This window comes from Siphateles boraxobius, unplaced genomic scaffold (genome assembly GCF_051911475.1).
Source record: "Siphateles boraxobius isolate OS27281-9 unplaced genomic scaffold, OSU_SipBor_1 37, whole genome shotgun sequence".
Classification (NCBI taxonomy): domain Eukaryota; kingdom Metazoa; phylum Chordata; class Actinopteri; order Cypriniformes; family Leuciscidae; genus Siphateles; species Siphateles boraxobius.
In genome coordinates, this window is record NW_027508997.1 from 2496054 (window position 1) to 2522903 (window position 26850).

The 26850-nt window shown below is 39.5% G+C and overlaps 2 protein-coding genes across 6 annotated transcripts in view; one reads left to right on the forward strand and one right to left on the reverse strand.

Moving 5' to 3' along the window:
* The window catches only part of LOC143702989 (uncharacterized), a 29131-nt gene extending 18142 nt beyond the window's left edge, over positions 1–10989 (forward strand). Inside the window, exons 4-8 of the mRNA XM_077196980.1 lie at positions 2827–2995; positions 3631–3758; positions 4607–4728; positions 7144–7247; positions 8476–10989. Coding sequence (XP_077053095.1) covers positions 2827–2995; positions 3631–3758; positions 4607–4728; positions 7144–7237 — 513 coding nt within the window. The 3' untranslated portion in view covers positions 7238–7247; positions 8476–10989. The remainder of the gene's footprint in view (positions 1–2826; positions 2996–3630; positions 3759–4606; positions 4729–7143; positions 7248–8475) is intronic.
* Positions 10990–19346: 8357 nt separating this feature from the next.
* The window catches only part of prkg2l (protein kinase cGMP-dependent 2, like), a 29141-nt gene continuing 21637 nt past the window's right edge, over positions 19347–26850 (reverse strand). For 2 of the 5 annotated variants that reach the window (XR_013190691.1, XR_013190690.1), the window contains 4 exons: positions 22311–22373; positions 21721–22013; positions 20619–20685; positions 19347–20160 (listed from right to left, as the gene is read on the reverse strand). Coding sequence is in view for 3 of the 5 variants with exons in the window: in XM_077196982.1 (XP_077053097.1) it covers positions 20065–20160; positions 20619–20685; positions 22311–22373 (226 nt within the window). In the remaining 2 variants the exon portion in view is untranslated. Of the gene's footprint in view, positions 20161–20618; positions 20686–21720; positions 22014–22199; positions 22374–26850 lie in introns of those variants that run through there. The other 3 variants (XM_077196982.1, XM_077196981.1, XM_077196983.1) reach the window with 2 other exon arrangements.

Consider the following 26850-nt stretch of genomic DNA (forward strand, 5'->3'; position numbering starts at 1 on the left):
TAACTGGTCGAAAGACTAAAATATCCAACACAGTCTCACGACTATTTTGATTGAACTTCGTATGAATCCATAAAAAACATGTGTAAGTTTTTGTACGATATGCTCTCATCCCTCTGAGGGGTATAGGTTTAGGGATGGAGCTTCATAATTTTTTCATACAAATTACACATTTTCACACAAATCCAATCCATTTTTCCCTGTTAGATCGGGGGAAGATTTGAGTGTGTGTACACTAAAATCCATGCCAACGTTCATATTTATAAAAATGGTCTTTGATGTGGAAAAGTGCTTAGTACCCCGTCAGGGTCTAAGCAGAAATACACTCTGTTCCTTGTGGCAGAGAGTCGGAGTAGCCTAGATTTGAAATTTAAATTGCTTAGATTTCCAGGTATTTGGAAATTTATAAATTTCACTTCTAGAAGAGACATATGCAGGTTTTTTCTCTGAATCACACATAAGCACATTTGAGAAATTATCATAAGATCAAATTTAGCATTTTTTTTGTTGCTCATTTTATAAATAAGGCCCCAGGTTGATACTATATAAACTTATGAATTATCTCTTTGAATCAGTTAAACAGCTTGTTCACTCAGTGAAATGCTCAGTAGTAAAGGTAGTGTAATCGTCAAGGAATCAAAAATGTTCCTTAAAAATTCCTTAAAATTCCAAGAAAAACTGTGACACATGAATAGTTTATGGATCACACGGTGTTATGAGGATGAAGGATGAACCCATTCGCAGACAGCAAATAATACGCACAGGGTTTATTAACGACAAAAATAGAAAACAAAACCCACGAGGGGGCAAAACAAGATAGGATAGACTACACTAGACTAAGACTCAGACAATAAACTAACAACTAAGACAAGATCAAACACTTCTTTCTAGACAAGACTTTCAACAGGTTTCTCACGGTTTGTTTCACACAAAGTGTGACAAGGTATGATTGATACTACATCAAACAATGAACCGGCACAAGACAGCAAACACAAGGGGATTAAAATGGGAACACTAATGACAAGGACAGGTGAAACTGACTAGACAATAATGACAAGACGAGGGTAACAAGGGGGCGGAGTTACATAGCGAGACAACACAAGCACATGGCCCAAACAACAGACCATGCGCCTGTACACAAAACATGGGTCTGTCATGATCCTGCCACAAGACTAGGAAAAATCAACGACATGATGGCAGAATCATGACACACGGCTTGATCTCCCTGGGTCCTTGATTCCCTGGGCTGTGTGTGTCTTTGGAGAACTAGCAACAGGCAGCAACATGCTGTTACGCACATCAAAAGGCAGGGGAACTCCTGAAACGTGCCTCAGTCTCCACTGTAATGCACCAAGCTGTCTCGCCAGTCTCCTCTCTGGCTGTTTTTAGCCACCTACCCCTAAACCCACACAGGATGCTTTCATCTGTACTCAGGACTCAAACAGTATGCACTTACAAACGTTGTAGTGTCCTCTTACCCTCTTGTTAGTCCTACATGTTGATCTCTTCAGTTATCAGCCGTGACCAATCCGATCAAAAGATATGTTGAAGGATCTGGTGTTTTGGTTTATGGGACATTTAAGGAGAATTCTTTCATCTTCAGTCCATGTTCAATGCGCATGCTTCTTTCTTCTCAAATACATCAAAAGATCTTTATGATGCATTGATACTTACAGAAGCATCATTGTTCAGCATGTCTTTGCTCTCAGTGCCAACAACAACAAAATCCTTAGCAAACGGATCCATGGCATTCCTCACCTCATCAATCAGAAAGTGTTTACCATGCAAATACAGATGTAATAGAAACAATAGGATTTTGGGAAGTATCTTATCACTTACACGAAACAGTCATGTGAATTTCAGAGGCTTAAAACTCTACAACTCTTTTTTTTCTAAAAAAGCATAGGTTCTTATATTTTGAATATTGTGTATTAATATGCACAATTCAAATCTACTACACTGCACATCTGGTTTGGAAAAGAATGTGGAACTATAAGAAAAATTGGTGGAAATGAAACCAGCAGATTTCAGCTGTTGAGGTGGTCCAAATTATGATGTGGGATACATGAGGAAAATGCTTTAAATAGTGACCCAGATAAAGACATTGCACAAAAGCAGGGTCATTTTGATGTTGATGTTTGACTGTTGAGAGTGAATTTGAACTGTAGAGCAAATGGAGACTTTTGCTTCTCAATATGAACTTAAACTTTCTCATCAAATTCTTTAAAGACCTAATTACCTGAGCTCTTATCTACATTCATTTTATAGCTATGTACACAGAATGTGTAATTGATATTTAAATGAAATATGACTGATATCTCCATGAAAAGAGTAACCTTTAAGAAGTACAGTTTTACTCTGGTCTATATCACAGCTGGATAAAAAAAAGATAACATCAGATAACATAGGATTAGAAATTAACAATTTAACATTTACATTTTAATGTAAATGTAAATCTGTGTATTCACATTTAGTCAGTGAATGGACGTGTTTGAGGGCTTCAGTCATTTTACACTTGTATAAATCTGAACCAGATGTCTAATCTACGGGCCAAGTATGTGCTATCATCCTTGACCCATGAGTGTGAACATCAACAAATTGAATTTAGATTTCATAAAGTGAACTATTTTGAGTGCCTTTCTATCCCAAACGACCACATTTTAATTTTGTTTTGGAGCATTTCATCAATACAAAACAAAAGCTTTACAAATGTGTATGTTTACAATGTATGCATATGCATTCATAAATAGATGACTAACAAAATGAATAAATAAAATGGCCTCAATATTATATGTACGAGACAAATTCTCAATTCAAACTCTTTTTCAGGACTTCTTCATACATCACTGCAGCTGTGGAGCAGCCAGCTTGGCCTTCCAAGAGCTCAAGAGACACTTTCACAGTGATCACTACAGCCTAACAGCGTCAAGCAGCACGCTGTCTGACCTGACCACAATCCCTGAGGTCACGCGCACCCCCCTCAGGACAGGAGTGAGAGGTCAGTGTGTAAACACACCTGGAGTCATCAGATTAATCTGTGTTTACATTGACAAATGCTGATGGTTGGTTTGAAAAAGCCATGGCTGAAAGTTCAAAAATGTTTTGAAGTTTGAATATTATAGAAGATTATGTAGATAGACAGACAGATTGATGGATAGACAGGTAGACAGATGGATAGACATAACAGTCTGTCTATCTATCTGACAGACTAACTGATGGACTGACATCATTCTGTCTAGTATCTATCTATCTATCAAGATAACCCCCTCTAAGTGTCCCGCATATAAACCCTTGCTGTCCACAAGGCACTAAAGTCGTGTTTTTCCTGGTTGCTTTCCTTCCATCTCATGTTCCATCAGGTGGGTGGGCGACCAAACATTAGTCTCTGGAGAAATGAACACTTTAGTGATAGGTGGAATTTCTGGAATTCCATATAGAGGGAAGGAGCATATCTCAGGGATTCTGGGACATTTTGTGGGTGGGAAAACAGAGCTAATGTATGTTTCAGTATCTATATGCACCACAGCCTTCAGAGCACATAGAGTTAAGTCATAGATCATGAATTCAAAAGAGTACATAGTCATTTTCCTCTCACAGAGAAAACTATATACTAGCATGTTTTCTCCTGTACAGATGGTGAGATGGGCTGTCAACCTGCTCTTCCCGTTTGGAAAAGGGGTCTGAATCGAAGAAGCTACACAGAGGGAGAAGCGAAGTACCTGAGTGACAGCGCTGAGGTCCTCTCCGCTCCTCACAGACGGGTGAGGCAGTTGAATTTCAACACACTGACTCACTTTGACAAACACACATCTCTCAACACTCAGGGGAAGTGGATTATAGTGAATGTTTGGTCAAGCCTCTCTGTCTCATGCATTGGTTCTCTCATTAAATTACAGATTGTGGTAGTTTAGTCAACAGAAAATGAAAATTAGTGCCAGTCGAAACTGTTAGTCACATTAGCGACAGTTATTTAGATGACAAAGCATTCCACTTCAGGGATGTGGGAATTATGACATAAGAGGGATAGTTAAAAACAATTGTATATTTCATTAACTGATAAATAATGTGAATATTCCAAAGTACTAAAGTCTGTTTTGTAACTTTAAAAAACTTAAAAAAAGGTGGTAAAGAAAAAGCCACATGATGAATCAAAGTTAATCACAAGTACCTTGTTCACAGCTGAAGTACATACCAATTATATAAAAGGTGCATGGTGTCATATACAAAAATACAAAACACCATCATGGTAACACACAACACTAAAAGGCTATAATGCAATAATAATTTAACAACACAAGATGTAAAACCTTCATGTAGGCTATATAACTGATTACAAACAAAAAAACTAAGAAGAAACATCAAATGTAAAGTGTCACACACGTAATTCTGGGAATGTCAATTAATGGTTTTCACAGTAAATTACAAGATGACTTGTTCTTTTATCACTTCTACAAACTGTACATATAACCGTAAAATTACATCAAATGTCCCATTGGATCTATTTCAGTTTTTCGCCATATATAAAGGAACCTACGTTTAACCAATGAACAGGTTTTAACATAGAATTTTTTACTTTTTAAAATAATTTTGTACCTTTGTGTGTCTGTAGTTGAGTGAGAACTATACTTGGGGAAGAGTGAAGGAACTGGTGAAGAAGACTAAACTAAGGAACCAGAGCAGGCTGGGACTGACTTCAGGCTCCTTGAAGAGATCATGTCCACAGCTTTACCGGTATTCCATCCCTGTTTTCATAATAATTCAGGAGTTTCGGATCATTAGCACTCAAAACAATGGTCAGATTTGATCTCCCTCTGAAGGCTCATTGAATGTTATTTTATAAATAAATAGAATATATATTATTTCTAAAAGGCTGATCAACATTATTTCACAGACAATTAGTTTTGATATTAAAAATGAATCAGAATGGAAATTAATTCAAGCTTTGCACACTGCCCTATTGTGTTGTTCCCATTGGACTATTCAGTAACTTCTAGGAAACTGCATCACATTTGATGTTATGACTCACTATGTGTCCATGTGATGCTAGATAAGACTCTCATCACAACCGAACGCTGGTAAACTGCTGGGCGTCCTAATCTGGTCTGAATGCTGCCTCCTCTTAAATACCTCAGCACTGGGCTCATGTGGTAGTCGGTGACTAGCACCACGTTGTATGAATGAGCAGAGAGCAGAACACTGATTAGGTATTGGAACTCATTCAGTTCAGTATTATTTTAGTAGTTTTTATACTTTTCTAGTATTTTGAATTCTTTTATTTTCGTTTACTGATAAGTTTAAGTTTTAATGATGCTTTTGTAATTTTTATTAGTTTTGCTAACACTTTAAAGCAATACAAGCAGCAATATAATGCTTCATGGAAAATAAAGCGAAGATGACGAACAAACAAGGAAGCACAGAAAATGAACATACAGTAAATACAAGTAAGATTTGGTGGTTAGTCAACAGCAGCTCCAGACAAACAATGACCCTCAAAACTGTCCTGTTACTACAGCTAACATTACAACAGCATCTTGATTCTGTTAAACAGCAAAACCTTGTTACTCAATTATGGAGCAGAAACCACAACCTAGGCGTTTGTTTTCAGGTCTCTCCAGCGCTGCAAAGCTTTTCTAATATTAACGCGGGTCCTAAAGCTCTTGCCTGATGAGAATACTTCTTTTTCCAGTGATATTCCTCTGACCTTTTCTCTTTTGTAATGTCTCTCAGCCATCTCTCTTTCTACAGTCTTTCTTCAAATCTCCCTCTTGCTGTCTCTCTTTGTGCGTAACAGTGTTTCTTATAAATCACTTACTGCACCTTTAATTCATGCTTAACTAATGCACACATAACCTCTAGTTCATGTATGACTCACAATGAACTAAGCCATTCATTAATGATTGATTAATAGATTAAGTCTCATATTAATTGCGAATAATTAAATGTGTCATCAAAGATTAATTCTCTTCAAACATTTAGTATTAACTAATAGTGAAAATGTGTGTAATTCACAATGGGTCGAAGCCATGCATTTCAACTTCCAGCAGTCTGCAACGGGATACCATGAATAGTTCTTCATGAGTCATACATGAACTCACGATTATCTGTGCATTAGTTAACCATGAATTAATACATATTAGTGCACCCGTATTGTTACCGTTTTTAATTTGTCTAATTAGCTTTAGGCCTAATCTATTTTTATTTCAGTTTTAGTCATTTTAGTAGGCTACTAACTTGAACTTATTTCAGTCAGTTGGCAAAGCAACATTTATAATTTTCATTTAAGGTTAACTTAATTTCAGTTTGATTTTTCATGGTTTGTTAAAAATAACAACCCTGATTCAGTCACTACACTTGTTGTAAGTACATCTATAACCGTATTTTTTCCACAGTGCAAATAAATCAGTTTATACTGCGACACGGATTGGTTAACCAGGGTGTTTATTCGTTTTCTGCAAGGCTAGAAGCTAGAACCAAATTTGCTGACCAAATTGCAGCTCTATTTCATTTTCTGAACTAATAACAGACACTTTATCTGTGACATAAGGAAGAGCGTTTTAGGGACAAACACCTTAAAAATGTCTTTTTCCTCTACAAAAGACATCTTGAATCTCAACTTATTCCAAGTTAGCAGTGATCCCACACACAGGTTGACACAGACTCAGATGAATAGTTCCAGGGCTGCAGTGTCAGGTTGGAGGTATGCTGGTGGGAGTAGGAGAATTCCCCATGTTTTTCACTCATTAGATGAGATATGGGAGCTATGCTAAACGCACTCTCCTCCCGAGAGTAGATCTTTTCTGAGGAATATCCGTATGGACTGGTGATTCATACAATACGCTTACTGTACTTTGACAGTATTTGTTTTTCTCATTTCGTAATATTCAGTGTGTTGCATAAGTGCAATGCCATTTGAAAAATTAGGTCAGACTGTCTTCCATTAGTTCAGACCAACTTAATGAGGCATTAATATTATCTTTGGTGCTATATAGAAAAGGTTATTCAAAACATATTTAAAATATTTTGAGTAGTTTTCCAATATTTGCCATGATAAGGAAAGCATCCTTGAAATCCAATCCCAAATGACTGCAAATATGTCAGAATTTGATACGATTAAGATTGCTGAAATGGTTTCAATCTTCCTTACAGCCCAGATGTGATGTCAGCAGATCGCCCCAGGACAAACAGAAACTCCATGATCGCTTTGGGCCATCAGAAACTGGACTATCTGTGGCCACAGTAGTATTGAACAGGTAGGCCAAAAACACATCATCTGCCAGTTCCTAGTGCAATAACTATGAACATGAAGATCAAACACTGACAATTTAATAATAACATTTATGACTAGTAAATAGACAAAATGTATCTTGAAGGAATACAAGCTTTGCAAGTTGCTTTGGATAAAAGTGTCTGCGAAATGCATAAATTCAAATGTAAAATTTAGCTGCCAGCAGCAAAATTGTGGCCAAGCACATTAATGGCATTGAGTACATTGCATTCTTCAGAAAAAAAATGTAAGATTTTAATGCCAATTATTGCAAATGTTATAATTTTACCTTTATTAATTAAAGGCAAAAATTTATCATTTATGACATTCCAAACCCAAAATACTACCATCTTCAGAACAAAAATGAAGATATTTTTTATATTTTGTAGTATAAGTGGTTGAATTCAAATCTTCTTAAAAACATTTATATGATGCTTTATATGATGAACAGATTTAATTTAGGCTTTAATTCACATATAAACACCGATCAACACACATACAGAGAGCACATCAAATATGATAAACGGCATTTGAAAAAATCTTACTGGTTTAATGAGAGAATATTAAAAATATCTTAATTTTTCTTTCAAAGACAAAGTCTTATGGGTTTGGAATAACATAAGGCTGAGTAAATGATCACAGAATTTTCATTTTTGGATGAACTATCCCTTTAAATTAGTCATTAGAGGCAGTTTTCTATCAGGCGTTGCTGAGATATCGCCTAATTTCCTGTTTGTAAATGGCATTGTTGATTTCATTGCACTCTTACTTTTTTCAGCTCTGTGAGAGTTTCACCTTATGAAATGACTGGGTCACAAAATTTGAGTAGTTGTAAAAAACAAAAATTAACAAAGGAACCTAAAGGTCCGAATTGGTCCCAAGTTGCTCAAACTATTCACCTTAATTAGAGAACCAAATTTTACAACTTTTCATCATACAGTTATATATGGTCTGTCATGGACTCTAATAGCAGCGGAAGAAGAAATAGAGGTCAGAACAGAAACAATATAAAACAGTAAAAACAAAGTGTTCAGTGCTTGGTCCCCAGTGATGTCTAGTGTGCAGAGGAGGGTTTGTGTTCCAGGTCAGTTGTTGCTTTAGCACTGTTTGGACAGTAAGGCTCTATCTCTCTGCCGTGTTGTTTCAGTACAACTGATATCACGCACACAGTGAATGAACAGCATGTTAACTCTCAGCTTTTGTTTTCTCATCAGACATTGAGCGGATGGCTGGCGATGGGGCAGCTTTTCCAAAAAGCAAAAGGACAAAGTGATGGTTTTTGCAGTTTGCAGATGGTTATTCCAGACTGAGGAACAAAATGGGAGAGAATGCACAATAAAAAGACAAACAGGATTTGAGTAATGAGAGAAAAGTACTGGTATTTGTACTGTATATAATACTAGGTGAGATGTTTATATGTTAATGCAGGTGTTAAGTTGTTGATGGAGCTTGTTTGAGTGACGTGACATTTCTATAAAGCACTCATTAGATTTGTCAGCTAATGAGGTACTATTAAAGACTATATAAACTTGGAAAGATGCTTTACAGAAAGTGATTTCTAATAAAGGGAATTACAGTAAATTCTTAAATATAGTCTAATGTAATTTTCTGTCTGGGAAAATTTACCAGACACTGTCCTAATTGTAAAATACTTGAAATACACCCAAATTATAACAAATGTTGAACACGCATGCTATAAATGTATATAAATTCTTTTGTACCACAATTATAAGAATTGCCATGTGTAAGTGTGTATATACAGACATAACAAATATGCATGTATATATCCATGATGTGTGGATGAGAGTGGAAGAGGGGCGCTCCCACATGTGAATTCCTCCATCTACAGACATATATCAATGTGATGACGGGGCTTATGATAACATGTAAATGACTTATGGCAGTTCTCTACGCTGCTCGCCTGTCTGATGTCATATAATGTGTGCGGCCTTTCGCCTCCCTAAAAATGAACCAATGCCCAGAGTATGAACCTGAAATATCATCCTAAACTATGAATTAACAAGTGCTTCCTATGTGCCTGCCAAATTTCAGTCCAAAGACATAAATGGTTAATTAAACCGAATAAAATTCAATATACAGTGAACTAACCAAACCGAGCTGGATTAAAGCTGTATTAGATAATGTAAATCATACTGTCCCTATCAGAACCCTTTTAAAAAATTAAAACCAATCCCTTTAATTTCTGACATCAGAAACCCAAAACGTTATGCCCAGTCATAGTGAGTTAATGTAAGTTAGATAACTGCTGCTAATCATAAACACCAGAAGAACTAATGACCGTAAAAATGTTTGAAAATGGCTCAAATAAACAGATAAAATACAATTTACAAAAATTGGAAAAGTTCAATGGTCATAAACTTTACTAAAGTTATTAGTGGACCTCAGGGACAATAATGAAATTAAAAAGTTCGGAGGAGTACAACAGTGCCCAGTGATTCTGTAAGATTTTTTTCCCCCACTCATTTTTCCCGTAGTAAGTTTGTCTTTGTTAAATAGTTATATGCCATGAACCAAGCCCATCAGCTACAAGCTGAATCACAACACTACAAACTTTGATTTTAAGCAAACAAGTTTTTGAAAATCGGACAAAAAGACAAAGGTACAAGACTGAGTCCTTAATCGCTTTAGTGAGAGAAAAAACTACAATCCCACGAAGTATTGAGTATATATACACACACTCACACACACAGGCACGCACACACACACACACACACACAGTGTAGAGGGATTTGGCGTGTCCGAAATCGAATACTTCCCTACTATATAGTATGCTAAAAACATTACATTAGTATGTCCGAAACATAGTAGGCCGACATTCTGAAGAGCACTTTACCATTAACAACATGGCGGATCTAGTACATCTGATTCGACTTAATCATGCCATTCGCAGGGCTTCATGAGAGTGGATGGAGTTAAAGAGCTATTTTGGTGAGGATTGCTTTTTTTGATTCTCTGACTGGTGTAATATTCCGTATAGCAACAAGGGGAAATAATGTTGTTTTTCACCAGAAATTCTGCTGTTAAACAATTATTTAAAAAATAAGCTGAAATAATGCGGGCGGACGGCTTCAGGAAAAGCAAATACCATGGATTAACAAACTCGTAGCTTAGACTAGGTCTGCCTTAAAGGGTTTATAACTTATCATTCAAAGTCAATTTCACAAGGGAGAAAATGAATGGAGTACTTCCAGAATCCAACTGGTGCACTCTAAAGTTAATCCACAGTGAAAACAGTCAGGAATACTGGACAACATTAGGTTAAGCTCCGAAAGTGAGCATCAAGTGTTTAACTGTCTTTGTTGACAGCTGGGTGAGTGAGGTACTAAAATACTGATGTCTAGATAAGGTCTAGCTGTTTTGCAGACCACTTCCGTGTGAAAGATGAAACACATTTTCTAATCAAATTTTGTAACATGATATTGTTCTGGCCAGGAAAGTGTATTAAAGCATTTAGTACTGTCTTTTGATGTACCCTTGACCAATCGTTTCAGTCACTGTTCTGAGTAATGGTGTTGATCTGTGTGTAAAAATAATGAGAGCAGATGTCTGACAGAATTCTTTGTCAGTTAGGGACAAATGATATGACGACGAGCGATTTGTACTTATCTTGTGTATTGTAGTGTACCAAATGGATGGAATAATTCATTATGCATATTGCATTGTTATTCAAATGTATTTTTTAATAAATAAGATATTTCTAAATAAAATCATTTGGTTTAAATTTCTTTCATCATGTACTGATGTACTGTACTGCACTTAAAAAATAGACCTTATAGTCATACACTGTACATACTCTGATTCTTACAAAGACCCAAAAGGGAAATGATGATGTCAAATAAAAATTAGATGGAAGAGAAAACTCAATTTCTTGGTGAATAGCAAAAGATTTGTGAGTGAACCGAAACATTGAAATATGATTTTTCCACCCATCTTCATAGATTCTGAACTAAAATTTTAATATTTTGTCATAGTTTAAAATAAAATTAACAAAAGATAAAAATGAAATTTGATAGATCAAAATGTTTGGAGGTACACCTTTCAATGTTAATATTTAGACTACATGCAGTGACTAAAGGATCAGGTGAGAAAACATCAGAATCCAGGTCATGAGGTCATATGACAGCAAATATAAGCATTACTCTCAGTATGAAGAATCTCAGATTTCTCTCACTTAATATAGAGGATGGCAGAGTTCAAGCGGTTGCTGCACTAACAAAACAGCTTTAAATAAACGGTCTAATGTGATTTTCCCCACCACAGTAAACAACAAATGTAAAATCATAGCATAGGCCTACCTGTATGTGGGACTTATGAAGTCAGACTCTATAAGTGTGCACCACACTCTAAAAATGTATTATAAAATCTAAACACTTGAGAGTCAAGCTGTTTATCAGCATGGCAAAGTTGAGCACACTTGATATTAGCGCCACCATCTGTTAGATAGCGGTAATGCATGAGTCAAAGTCTGTAAACTTTAGTCATTGTATGGCAATTAAAAGCAGCAGAAGGATATGAATGAATAGTAGCATTTAAGTAAATACTAAATATATATTAGTAGTAATAATAGTACCAGTCTCTAGAACATTTTATGAGCCAGGCCATATTACTAATGCCACATTTTCTAAACTTTCTAAATTTCCAACCAGGACTAGAACAAATTGCAGTAACAAAAGCATGACAGAGCACATTTGAATTGAATTCTCTATAGACAAAAACTGTTGTCAATTGATGTATTTGCGGCAGTCTATAGACCTTTTATGAGAGCTGAGAGACTTGTTGAACATAAGATCCCTCTTTTTGTACCCTCAGAGTTCAGGAGGGCCGGTGTGTAGCTGCACACATTCCAGCAACTCCAACACAATGGAGTCATAAAATATGTCATACCCACCCTCTGCATCTACAGATACCACAGAAACAGAGGAATGACTCTGGGAAATATAAAGTGGATGTGTGCCAGTGACTGATGATTTACAGAAACGCATACTTGTGCTCCAGTGGGGAAACACCGGGGTAGCATTACTATTGTTTTGTCTTTTTGTGTAGTTTCATACAGAGAACATGCAAAGGTAGGTCAGTGCAGATGAAAAAAATCAGACAGGAAAATGACTGATCTGTGTTTGAAAAGGAGTCCATGACAAAACTGCGATAAATGTTAAAGTCTTGTAGTATGATAAAACATTACGCAAATGTATTATGCAGTTTTATTTGTAACTTTTTGCATTGCAAATTATGATATACAGTTATAATAATAATGATGCCTAACTAAATACCTGAAATATAAAAAAAATGAAAATGTTCAATTTATAAAAAATAAACTTATAACAACCCTGCAGTCAGATCTACAATGTCCTGTTAGTGTTAAAGGAGGTGGATGTTTCCTCATCCAGGGCACACAGATTTTTTTATATCTGTCTAGAGAATCATTTCCTCCTGTGCAGGAGATTGTGATTTGCTCATTGAGCAGAACTGAGTCATACTGTGATTAATACACTTCTGATTGGCAGAATAGTAGAAAGAGGACATACTTGATGCATCGCTATGACAACGGCTCACCCCTGCATCTTGGCATTTCCTCAAGGATGGCTGGCCAGTTGGATGAGATCTCCACTAATGTCACAAAGCATATCCCACTTCAGGCCATCACTGTCCTGAAACACACACACACACACACACACACTGGCTGAGATCCAGCTGCAGACTCACACTGCTTTGGCATTTCATTGAGGGAGCAAATAAGGTTTTTCTCTGTAGCAACGATTCCAGACATATCCACAGAGAACGTGTTGAGATCAGAATGAAATCCTTATTATGTAATGGGTCAATTATTCAGTGACATGTATTTATTTGTCTGCATTTATTTATATAAAAAAACATTATGCAATTAAGTATTATTCAAAATTTTCTATGATGAGCATGTTACGACATAATGGGAAACATTGTCAACGTGATTTGCCTGTCTTTTGATTATAATTAAAATTATGATAGTTTGATTATAAAGTAGCCTGTGTCTGTTACTATAGACCATACAGATATGGGTATCTTCAACTGGAAGAAAACAAAACTAGAGGTATTTCGGATTTCATGGAAGGAGAGCTCGATTGCTTACAGAGAGGCTTTAAAAGCCGTAGATCTGCTTATTTTTCAACCCTATTAAAAGAAAATAAACATAATCCAAGGTATTTATTTGAAAAAGTGGCTACACTAACGAAAAAGAAAGCTTCAAGCCCAGAAGTTTCCAAGAAACTCAGCAGTAATGACTTTATGAACTTCTTCACTTATAAGATTGATAATATTAGGGACAAAATTATAACTATGCAACCGTCTACTACAGCATCACATCAGGGAGTGCATTATAGTCTCCCCGAGCTACAATTTGATTCATTTGTTGCCATAGGAGAGGAAGAATTTTGCAAACTCGTTAATACATCTAAATCGTCAACATGTATGTTAGACCCTATACCGACTAAACTACTGAAAGAGATGCTTCCAGAAGTCATAGATTCTCTTCTTAACATCATTAATTCATCTTTGTCTCTAGGATAAGTACCAAAAACCTTTAAGTTTGCTATGATTAAACCGCTTGTTAAAAAATGCAACTTGATCCTACAGAATTAGTCAATTACAGGCCGATCTCAAATCTACCTTTTCTGTCAAATATACTAGAAAAGGCAGTATCCTCACAACTGTGTTCCTTTCTTGAAAGAAATGGTATCTGCGAGGATTTCCAGTCAGGATTTAGACCGCACCATAGCACTGAGACAGCTCTCATTAAAGTCACAAATGATTTGCTCTTATCATCCGTTCGTGGTTGTATCTCTCTATTAGTGTTACTTGATCTTAGTGCTGCATTTGACACCATTGATCACAACATTCTCTTAAATAGACTAGAAAACTATGTTGGCATTAGTGGAATTGCATTAGCATGGTTTAAATCATATTTATCTGACCGCTATCAGTTTGTAGCAGTAAATGAAGAGATGTCTTATCGATCACAAGTTCAGTATGGCGTACCACAAGGCTCAGTACTAGGACCGTTGCTGTTCACTCTGTACATGCTACCTTTAGGAGATATCATTAGGAAACATGGAATTAGCTTTCACTGTTATGCTGATGATACTCAGCTCTATGTTTCTTCCAAACCTAACGAAACTCACCAATTCACAAAATTATCGGAATGCATAGTTGATATCAAAAATTGGATGACTAGTAATTTCCTACTACTAAATTCTGAAAAAACAGAGATTCTAATAATTGGACAAAAAACTTCCACACGTAATAACCTAGAATACCGTCTAACTCTTGATGGCTGCTCTGTTAAGTCTTCGTCGTCAGTTAGGAACCTGGGTGTGCTCTTTGATACCAATCTTTCATTTGAAAGTCACGTGTCCAGTATCTGTAAAAACGCATTCTTCCATCTTAAAAAATATATCTAAATTACGTCATATGCTCTCATTGACAAATGCGGAACAACTAGTTCATGCGTTCATGACATCAAGGCTAGATTATTGTAATGCTCTACTGGGTGGTTGCCCTGCACGCTTAATAAACAAACTACAGCTAGTTCAAAACGCAGCCGCTAGAGTTCTTACCAGAACCAGGAAGTATGACCATATTAGCCCGGTTCTGTCAACACTGCATTGGCTCCCTATTAAACATCGTATACATTTTAAAATATTGCTGATTACTTACAAAGCACTAAATGGTTTAGCTCCCCAGTACTTGAGCGAGCTTTTAACGCATTATAGTCCTTCACGTCTATTGCGATCTCAAAACCCCGGCCAGTTGATAATACCTAGAATATCTAAATCAACTGCTGGCGGTAGATCCTTTTCCTATTTAGCACCAAAACTTTGGAACAATCTTCCTAACATTGTCCGGGAAGCAGACACAGTCTGTCAGTTCAAAGCTAGACTAAAAACACATCTCTTTGACCTAGCATTCACATAACACTCTATAGACTTCTATAATTCAATATTAGGCTGCTTAGATTAGGTCAGCCGGAACTGGGAACACTTCCCTTAAATCCTGATGTACTCGTTACATCATAAGAAGAATGGCATCTACACTAATTTTAGTGTCTTTGTTTATCCCGAGGTTTTCCCGCAGCCTGCCGGATCCAGGCCGTATCCAGATCTGACGAAGGACTTTCGCCTGGACCCGATGACAATGCAGTGCTGAAGTGCCAACTAGCCTCTACCTATGGAGGATCCCTATACCACTCTACAGATAAGGCGTTGTGGAATTTTTCGGTTCGCATACCTACCCAAAGTGATAAGATAAAATAAAATTCTGCATCAAAATTTATAGACAAGACAAGTAGTTTGTTTAGGCATGGTTTGTAAGGAATTACAAACCTGCGCACATATATTCAAACGCACATAACTATAGAATCAATTCTTAATGCGCATGTGAACGCCATCAGCGTCTATCACAGGTTCTGTGAATCTGTTTAGAGAGTACGGTGTTGTCTTAGCGGCCCCTAATTTAATAACAAATGATCATTTAGACGGAAGTGAATCAATCAAAACTAACTTTAGCTTCATCTGTCGACATGATGACAGTGAATTGCAGAGCTTTATGCTGATTTCTCACCGCTGCCATTTTTGTTGTGTTTATTTTGGTAATTAGAGGAAAGCGCACCGCACATTGCATTTATTTATATATTCATCTAAACGTCACTCTCAGTGTCGTGGACAGCGTCTGGATGTTCGTTAACAATGTCGCTGCAAAGGTATTTCTAAACTCTTTACGTCTAAGCAAAGAACGAAAAAGAACTTCGCGTGAATATAATGTGGCCTTGAATCACTCTAGGGCTACGTTCACACTGCAGGCTGAAACGACCCAATTCCGATTTTTTTGCCCCTATGCGACCTTTATCTGATCTTTTCATGACAGTCTGAACGACACAGATCCGATCTTCTCAAATGCGACCCAGGCCACTTGGGTATGTGGTCCAAATCCGATATGTATCCGATCTTTTGAAATGCGACTTCAATCTGAACGGCCAGGTCACATGTATCCGACCCGCACGTCAATCATATGCGACAAACGTCATAATTCTGCGTTGAAGTAGGCGGGAATGAGAAGATAAACAACAACTATGGCGGACGATTCTGAGACCAGTCAATGGAAGGGAAGCGAGGTTTCTGATTTAATTAATATTTGGGGGGACAGCTCTATTCAGGCCAAACTCGAGGGCTCTTATCAGAACCGAACTCTTCTGCGCATGCGGGTCACTTCTGGGTCATTTCACGTTCACGTTCACACAGGAGATCACAAAAGGTTGCATTTCGAAAAAATCGAATTGAGCATTAAGCCCCTGCAGTATGAACGCAGCCTAGTAGCCTAACGTTATACGTACGTGCACGAGTGCGAGAACGAACAAGTTGCTGGCTGCGGTTCACTTAATGGCCACCAGTGTCACTAATAACAAGGGTTTCTGAATAACTGCCCCTTTGAGGAAAAAAGTGTCATTACATGACTTGTTTTGTTTTTAAATATTACATATATTTAACATTATAATTTTTTTTCATAAAATGTAAATCAAATGTATAAACAACATGCAGGAAGCCATTTTTTTAGCATATAGTCAGCCAAACATTGACCTTGTCATAGTAAGGATAGCTCCCCATAATGAAAAAAAAAACATCACAGTCTTACCATTATTTATTTTGTGTTCCAGTTTAGAAATAAATAAATTCAGAAAGTGATACTATCATAAATGTTATTTTTACAGTGATATATTTTTACAGTGATACAGAGTATTTTTACAGTGATACTCAGTCAGAATAAATGTTGCTCAGCAGAATAAGTAATGTACATTTTATTAGGTCCACCAGTTCAACTGCTCGTTAACGCAAATATCTAATCAGTCAACCACATAGCAGCAACTCAATGCATTAGTAGACATGGGCTGTGTCTGAAAGCTTGAAAAATGCTGCCTTTGGAGGATGCATTCCAAAGTACGAAGGCATAAAGGTCTGTCCATATCCATTGTAAGTTTCACTTCCTGTCTCATGAGATATACCTTCATGATAGATTTTTGAAAGCTGAAGGATGTATCCTTTGATATCCCACAACCCTTTGCGTTTCATTCCGTGACAGTTGAGTTAAACCATAACGCTGCCTCAGAAGTCTCTGGAATCAGTTTCGTGAGGTATCTTTGTGTGCAAACGCTGCCTATAAAGTCATTGCCTGATAGGGGAGCGAGTCAACAAGTCAGCTGCCTAAGTTTTCGGACGCAGCCATGGTCAAGATAATCTACTGAAGTTCAAACTGAGTATCAGAATAGGGAATTTAAGTGACTTTGAACGTGGCATGGTTGTTGGTGGCAGACGGACTGGTGTGAGTTTTTCAGAAACTGATGATCTACTGGGATTTTCACACACAACAAAAAGAGAAAATATCCAGTAAGCGTCAGTTCTGTGGGTGAAAATGCCTGGTTGATGAGAGTTCCGAGGAGAATGGTCATACTGGTTTCAGCTGATAGAAAGACAACAGTAACTCAAATAAGCACTTGTTACAACCGAGGTCTGCAGAAGAGCATCTCTGAACTCTCAACACATCAAACCTTGATACAGAAGCAGAATACACACCGGTGCCACTCCTGTCAGATAAGAACAGGAAACTGAAGCCACAGTTCACACAGGCTCACCAAAATTGGACTATAGAAGTTTGGAAAAACGTTGCCTGGTCTGATGAGTCACGATTTCTGCTGCAACATTCAGATCAGGGTCAGAATTTGGCATAAATATGAAAGCATGGACACATCCTGCCTTGTATCAGCAGTTCTGGCTGCTGGTGATGTAATGGTGTGGAGGATATTTCTTGCCATCGTTTAAACATCACAGCCTACCTGAGTATTGTTGCTGAACATGTCCATCCCTTTATGAGCACAGTGTACCATCTTCTGATGGCTACTTCCAGCAGGATAACACGTCACAAAGCTCAAATCATCTCAATCTAGTTTCTTGAACTAACATAATGGTTCACTATTCTCAAATGGCCACACTCACCAGATCTCAGTCCAATAGAGCACCTTTGTGATGTGGCGCAACAGAAGATTCAATTGATGGATATGCAGCTGAAAAATCTGCAGCAACTTTGTGATGCCATCATGTCAATATGGACCAAAATTTCGGAGGAATGTGTCCAGCACCTTGTTGAATCTATGCCACGAAGAATTAAGGCAGTTCTGAAGGCAAAAGGGGTCCATTCTGGTACTAGCAATGTGTACCTAATAAAGTGTCCGGTAGGCGTATAATTAACTGTTGTATTAGTCCATATTAGTCTCCACAGTGGGGGCGTACTTTACTGTAGTAAACATGTCATCTTTCCTCTGTGTCTCCCTCCTGTGGCTGTCCTGATAGTCTACGGTGCTCTGAGAGGATATTTCATGTAATGTGAGTTTATGAATTTTGAGTTTACACAAGCACTAGCTTACATGTCGTTTTTCGTCTTATCTTAAAATTATTGTAGTAATTTTAATACTGCAATAAATACTATTGTGATAAATATTAATATTGTTCTAAAAAACATAAATCTTAAATTTAAACATAAAAGTTTAAATGTATTACTTTATAACTTTTTATTTCGTGCTGAAAATTGACGATGATATTTGTGTGATTACTATTATTTTAAACTACCAGTCTCTCTTATGTTAGAAAAAAATGAAGCTTATCTTAAAAGCACCTGCCACAGAATCTGCGCAGGTCTGAGCACCTGCATGTGGAAGACCAGCATAAAATCCACAAAACCCGTGTGTGTACCACATCTTAAGTGATGCATCTGCACACAACCTTTATGAACACCGATTACTTTCAGTGCTACTTAGAAACACTCTTGCTTGTGCTTGCAGATTTTTACCAGTAGATGACAGTGTTGTTTTTCTCATTAGTGAAATATCTAGACTCGGATCCAAAGAATAAAATACAGTAAATTAGATAAACCACAAGCACAACAGAAAATAAATGAATTACATCTGTACATGAAATATTGGTAGTATTATAAAGTTAGAATTTAAAGAAAGGACGTTTCCATCAAAATGTATAAAGTAACTATATTGTAAAATATAACGCCCACCTTTGTTTATTGTCTGAACATTTTTTTTTCATGTTGTCATTGTGTGTGTGCTTTACATCCAACATTGGCAAAATAAATCTGTTTCATAATCAAAACTTTTTTCAAACAAAGGGATGAATTTTGAGTGATTATGGTTATTTAATACATCAATTTTTTCTCTTGAAAACATCATGTTTTAAGCCATACCCAACTCTGCACCAAAATTCAAAGAGAAATAAAATGGTCAGGAGTGAATATAAAAGCAGCTTCTTAAAATATTATTTGTGCACTTAAAGTTCCGGCTGAATGATTACAAAATGAATCATATTCAAACACATTTGACTGATCTGTCAGTGACTTAATGACATATTAGGTCTAAAAAAAATGAAGTATAAATGTCACAAATAGACAGATTTAATGCATCAGTGATTTATCTATATAATGAGATATCACTGCAATAACCTTTCACTTTGTAAAATGAGATTTAACAAGATTCTTGTCCATCTGAACAAGTCAGTAGGTTGCACAATGCTCCATAAAGCACATCGAGGTAATACTGAGACTTCTCCAGTCCAGACACTGTCCACCATCACTTTATATTAGATCGTCTTTGAGCCTTTGCTCACTTATAAAGGCAAACTGGTCAGTGAAGCGGTCTGAAAATAGTTAGTTGAGAGCACAGCGGATGCTCTGCAGAACAGGCTCATAGAAACAGCTTGTTTTCAGAAGTCTTTATCCCAGCCAGAGAATTCATCTGGAGGCTCTTCAAGTTCAGGGGGAAACATGTCGAAATGGCTGTGATCCAGAGGCCCTTTTAGCTGGAAAATATCACAAGTTTAGGATAACTGCCTTTTATTTCTCAATGTAACATATGTAAAAACGTTGGCTGCATCCTAAATTGCAAATTTCCCTACTATATAGGAGGCAAAAAAATGATGTGACAAAAGTAGTGTGTCCGAATTCTCAGTACTTATAAAAGATTAGTCAAAAAGTGCCTGGATGACCTACTATTTCCAGCGAGATTCAGAAGTGTGCATACGATGGACACTTTACTATCCCATGAGGCCATGGGAGAGGATTTACGAAAGTCAGGGAAGCGACACAACTGACATGATAATGACAACATGGCGAATACAGTACTTCCGGATTACATTCACACTACACGCATTCTTACTTTTTAGAGTTTGCAAAGTAATTACTTAGTCAAAATAAGCACCTACTCAAGAGAGTATGCGATTTGGGATACAGCCTAAAATCTGTTGGAGCGATGCTTCACCTCTCTCCTCAGAGGAGACGTCAGCTTCCGCCGTCTGAGTCCCTCCCAGTTGAAGCCTTGAAACCACCTGTGAGAAAACAATGGAACAAACTAAACCTCCACAGTACAGTAACAGCATCTGCACACATCTTCAGCCTCATCTGTCACTTTCCTTGTAGTGAGAAAATGTTTCAAGGAAACATATTGTACATTATTACTTTTTCTTTCCCCAGTGGTCCACTATTATTGTTAGAAAATGTTTTACTGCTCCAAAATTAATTTAATTGTGAAACCCATTTACACACTCTCACCGACCTTTAGAATTTAACAGGCCATGTGCACTTTTATTTATGCTAGTTCTGAAAATTACTGTATATTTTCATAACATTCAACATGTTCATATCAACATTTCAAAAATCTTGGTTTCTCATAATATGACCATACAATTCTGCAGATACACTACCGTTCAAAAGTTTGGGGTCGTTTGAAGCTCACCAAGACTGAATTCATTTGATTAAAAATAGTGGTACTGGAATACATCAGTATTTTAAAATGTAATTTATTTCTGTGACACAAAGCTGAATTTTCAGCATCATTACTCCAGTCTTCAGTCACATGATCCTTCACAAATCATTCTATGCTGATCTGCTGCTCAAGAAACATTTCTTATTATCAATGTTAAATGTCTTCACTTTCACTTTTGACCAATTTAACGTGTCCTTGTAGGGTTTTTATTTGTAAATATGATCTGACTTTTGAATGGTTTTATATCTAAGATCTCACTCGTCTGACGACACATTGTTACCTGCACATGCATATTCATGCCTGTATCAAGAGCATGCGCCTTCATTTGCATAATACTCTGAACATAATTTAGTGACATAATACAAACGATGAGCTCTTTGTGTGTACGTTACCTGAATCACCCCTGCGTGATAAGAATACTCAAGCATAATGAATATAAAAACAACAGCTTCTTAGTACAAACACACAGAGTTAGTAACATAATAAGTGTGGTGAGTCCCAGTTGATTGTTATTGGTCCAGTGAGCATCATCAGTGCACATGCATATTAGGCGCTATCACTTGTGTGACTGTTAAAGGATGTAGGCCCAGCGCTTCACCTTGCTGTCTGTGGCTTCACTGCTCTGTGGAAGATGGCAACATCTGTGTGTCTCATTTTGGTCACTAATTGCTCCGCTTGTGAATGCATTGAGGCTAATTTGGCAGGCTAGCTCAGCTCCCCATTGTGCTGTGACATACAAAAGAGCGAACAGACAAGCCGCAAAACAGACTCAACAATGCACTACCCGTGATGAGACACATGGATCAGTGGTTCAGTCTACTCCCGGGTGGGTCTAATGTTCTTTAATGATGAAAAATGAAACACTTACATGAGAATATGAGTGTGTAAGGCCTGCAGTGTACAGTGAGACAAAGTTAATATTAACAAAAATGTATGGGCAGGATTGGTGGATTCATAACATTGGCTACAGAGACAGAGTTATGAAACTAAACCTAATGAAATCAATATTATAAAACATTTAAGGAATAAATAGTAATAATAAAGTCACTATTTACTCAATAAATAAGTACACTTAATTGTATTTAATCTTCACGTGTAGTGTCCTTTAACCAAGGAAAGCACACCTAACCTGTTTAACTATATTTTCCACATGATTATATGATCAAGTGAACTTGTGAATTGACCTACTTGTGTTTCTTGATGTCAATGATCCCATTCTTTTTATTCCCAAGCCGTTCTGCTGGATTGAGCCTGGAGACAGTGAGGAAGATGAGTGAGTTTCTGACTGTCCTCATACAGGCCACGCAAGAGAAAAAGTCACAACAATAAATATACTGTATATAACATACATTGACAGGGACACATTGATACTGACACATGCAATCATGCAGAATCTGATTTCACCAAGTGCAACATATTTGTTGATCCTGATACAAACCTTCTAATCAACCAATCAGATTTGAGAAACATGTTTACAGTTTGTCAATTTTAGGGTTTGGAGATTCTACATCAGTGTTGTTTACCTACCATTTCCCTCCTAATTTAGGGATAAGTTATGGGTAGGGTTTGGTTTAGGGGTAGGGATATGGTTAGGATAAAATTTTCGGACAGAAATGTGGTTCCAGGATCAACAAAATATGTTAACCCAGGAACTTGTCTAACTTGGCAAAATCAGGACATGCTGCAATCACAGTGAACATCAAATCCTATTTTATTCTTGATTACAATCTGTACAGATCATCAAATCTGAAGTGAAAGCATGTCTGGAGCATATGATGACAGAGGCTCTTTTCCAAAATCTAGTAAGCTCCCCACATTGGCAGCATATAAGGGCATCAATAGCACACTCCAGTCAAGAAGACTATGTTATGCCAAATTCTATGGCAGCATCGCATATGCTTAAAGTTAGCAATCTAGTGCGTCAAGCTCAGAAAGAAATCATTAAAATGGGTGGACAAAGAGGGATGTGGTTTATAAATACTCGCATGAAAAAGATGTGTGCCTGTACTGAATGTGCACTTGTATTGAAGCTCAGTATATATTTTTTTCAGTATATTTCAAGGTATATTTTTAAGAAACTGTGCTTGTAGATAACTTGCCACTTAAATGTGCTCTTTTATGACCATATTTCTTCTTAATGCACTTAAATACATTTTGTTAAAATGTTACACTTTGTAAAAATGGCATATTAAATGTTTTACTTTACATTTTAAATCTTTTTTTTATAATGATTTGTTGTGCTTTAAAAAAAGTACACTTATTTCGATGTGTTGACTATCATACAAAAGCACATGTAAAGTACCGTCTCGGTTACATATGGTAACCCTCGTTCCCTGAGGGAGGGAACGGAGACGTAGGTCATGACTGACCAATAGGAATCTCGCTAGAGAGGCCAATCTACTTCGAGTGAAACTAAAACAAGCCAATACACATTGGCGTGCAATCATTTGCATCAGCTGCGCGCCCTCGTTAGCGCGGGTATAAACGAGCAGCTGGTGCGATTGCACACTAGTTTTTTGCTGAGGAGCCAAGCCTGAGAAGCTGGCCGCCCCGGCGGGCGGCAGCGGATGTGGCGACGGGACCTACGTCTCCGTTCCCTCCCTCAGGGAACGAGGGTTACCATATGTAACAGAGACGTTCCCTATCGGTCAGTCACTACAACGTAGGTCATGACTGACCAATAGGAATCCCTACCAAAGCGCCACAGCCGCTGCACCCCATCCAGCGCCCCCATGCAAGCCTCTACACCTTCTTGCCTGGAAGGACGATAGGCGGAGGCTTACACAGAGTGAGTCTGACACTGTTGTTCCGTAATAACCCATACAGTGAGATATTGGATAACACTGGGAAAGCGTGCCCTTTCTGTTTAGGAAGGAACGCTGCGGAAGCCACTTCTTCAAAGAGTTATGTGGAAATGCATATGGACTAGCCGAAGGCTGTACTGCATATGAAATAAAGGGTGACTTAGCCCAAGGGAAAGACACGGGCTTCCGATAGGAGCAGCCGTGGAATATACACATATGGGATCCCCGTAGGGTCACACAAATGGAACCCAGCCCAGATCCGGTTCTCAAGGATTCAGCGGATAAGGGCCTGGCGCCGGACGCTCCGCCAAGTCCGGGCCGAGGGGTTTTGGAGGACTCAACAGGTTTTACTCTGGAGCAATAAGGGTGCACAGTAGGGTGCAGCAAGCCGACAGAGCCAGACCTCTCAGTGCTTCTACCCGTCTAGGGTGAGAACACGGGAGGACACCGGCTCTACACGTAGGCTATAGTATCTAGCGAACGTGTTAGGTGTCGCCCAGCCCGCAGCTCTACAGATATCTGTTAGCGAGGAGCCACGTGCCAGCGCCCAGGAGGATGCAACGCCTCTCGTGGAGTGTGCATGCAGCCTGAGCGGGCAGGGCACGCCTTGTGCTTGGTAAGCCAAGGCGATGGCATCCACTATCCAGTGGGCCATCCTCTGCTTGGAGACAGCCTTTCCCTTCTGCTGGCCTCCGTAACAGACAAAGAGCTGGTCTGAGGTCCTGACGCTTTGAGTTCTGTCCACGTACATACGCAGAGCGCGAACGGGACAGAGCAAAGCCAGGGCTGGGTCTGCCTCCTCCAAAGGCAGCGCTTGCAGGTTCACTACCTGGTCTTTGAAGGGAGTGGTAGGAACCTTGGGCACATAGCCAGGCCGGGGTCTTAGTACCACGTGGCTGCCACCCGGCCCGAACTCTAGGCACGATTCGTCGACCGAAAATGCGTGCAGGTCTCCTACCCTCTTGACAGAGGCCAGTGCAACCAGCAGCAAAGTCTTCATGGAAAGAAGCTTTAAGTCTACTGACTGCAGAGGCTCAAAGGGAACATCCTGAAGTGCTCGAAGCACCAGGGAAAGATCCCAAGAGGGTATGGAGGGGGGTCGAGGAGGATTTAATCGTCTCGCCCCCCTAAGAAACCTGACGACCAGGTCGTGCTTTCCCACTGCTTTGCCATCTATGTGGTCGTGATAAGCTGAAATAGCGGCAGCATGTACTTTGAGGGTGGAGGGAGACAGTCTACGCTCCAACCCCTGCTGCAAGAAGGAAAGCACAGACCCTATCGGACATCTTCGGGGGTCTTCTCGGCGAGAAGAACACCACTTGACGAACAGGTTCCACTTCAGGGCGTAAACACGTCTCGTGGACGGCGCCCGTGCTGAAGTGATGGTGTTAAGTACCTCAGGGGGTAAGTCACCTAAAACCTCCGCGTCCCGTCCAGGGACCAGACATGGAGTTTCCAGAGGTCTGGATGCGGGTGCCATAGGGTGCCCCGTCTCTGAGTCAGAAGGTCCTTCCTCAGAGGAATGGGCCAGGGAGGGACTGTCACAAGGAGCATGAGTTCTGGGAACCAAGTCCGGGTGGGCCAATAGGGAGCCACCAGAAGGACCTGCTCCTCGTCCTCCCTGACTTTGCACAGTGTCTGCGCAAGTAGGCTCACTGGGGGAAACGCATATTTGCGAAGGCCCCGGGGCCAGCTGTGTGCCAGTGCGTCCGTGCCGAGTGTTCCCTCGGTCAGGGAGTAAAACAGCTGGCAGTGGGAGGTCTCTGAGGAGGCAAACAGGTCTACCTGAGCCTCCCCGAACTCTCTCCAGATCAGCTGAACCGCCTGGGGGTGGAGTCGCCATTCTCCCGGGAGCACAGCTCGTGATAGCTCGTCGGCCACACGGTTGAGCAAGCCGGGGACATACATGGCTCGAAGCGACCTCAGATGCTTCTGACTCCAGAGGAGGAGATGGCGGGCGAGTTGCGACATGCGACGGGAGCGTAGACCACCTTGTCGGTTGATGTAGGCAACGGTCGCAGTGTTGTCCGTACAGACCAGCACGTCCCTGCCCTGTAGCCGTCTTTTCAAGCGGGTCAGGGCGAGATGTACTGCTAGCAACTCGAGGCAGTTGATGTGCCAACGCAGTTGAGGGTCCGTCCACACCCCTGACACTGCATGCCCGTTGTACGTGGCACCCCAGCCGGTGGCAGAGGCATCTGTGAATACCACAGCATGCCTGGACACCTGTTCCAAGGGGACTCCTGCCCGCAGGAACGAGGGGTCTGACCACGGGCTGAAGGTCTGGCGGCACGCCGGTGTGATTGCCACCCGGTGAGTGCCATGACGCCACGCCCATCTCGGGACTCGGCCGTGAAGCCAGTGCTGAAGCGGTCTCATATGTAGCAGGCCGAGCGGGGTTACCGCTGATGCTGCTGCCATATGCCCCAGGAGCCTCTGAAAGAGTTTCAGTGGGACCGCTGTCCTGCCCTTGAACGTGTTCAAGCAGTTCAGCACCGACTGAGCACGCTGCTCTGTGAGGCGCGCTGTCTGGGCGACCGAATCCAACTCCATACCGAGAAAAGAGATCCTCTGCACAGGGGAGAGTTTGCTCTTTTCCCAGTTGACCTGAAGACCCAACTGGCTGAGGTGCCTGAGCACTAGGTCCCTGTGTTCGCATAGCTGATCTCGAGAGTGTGCTAGTATGAGCCAGTCGTCGAGATAGTTGAGGATGCGAACGCCCTGTTCTCTCATGGGAACAAGGGCCCCCTCCGTGACTTTCGTGAAGACACGGGGGGAGAGGGACAGCCCGAAGGGTAGGACTTTGTACTGATATGCTCGACCCTCGAACGCAAAGCGCAGAAATGGCCTGTGTCGAGGAAGAATCGAGACATGAAAGTACGCGTCCTTCAGGTCGATCGCTGCAAACCAATCTTGGGGACGGA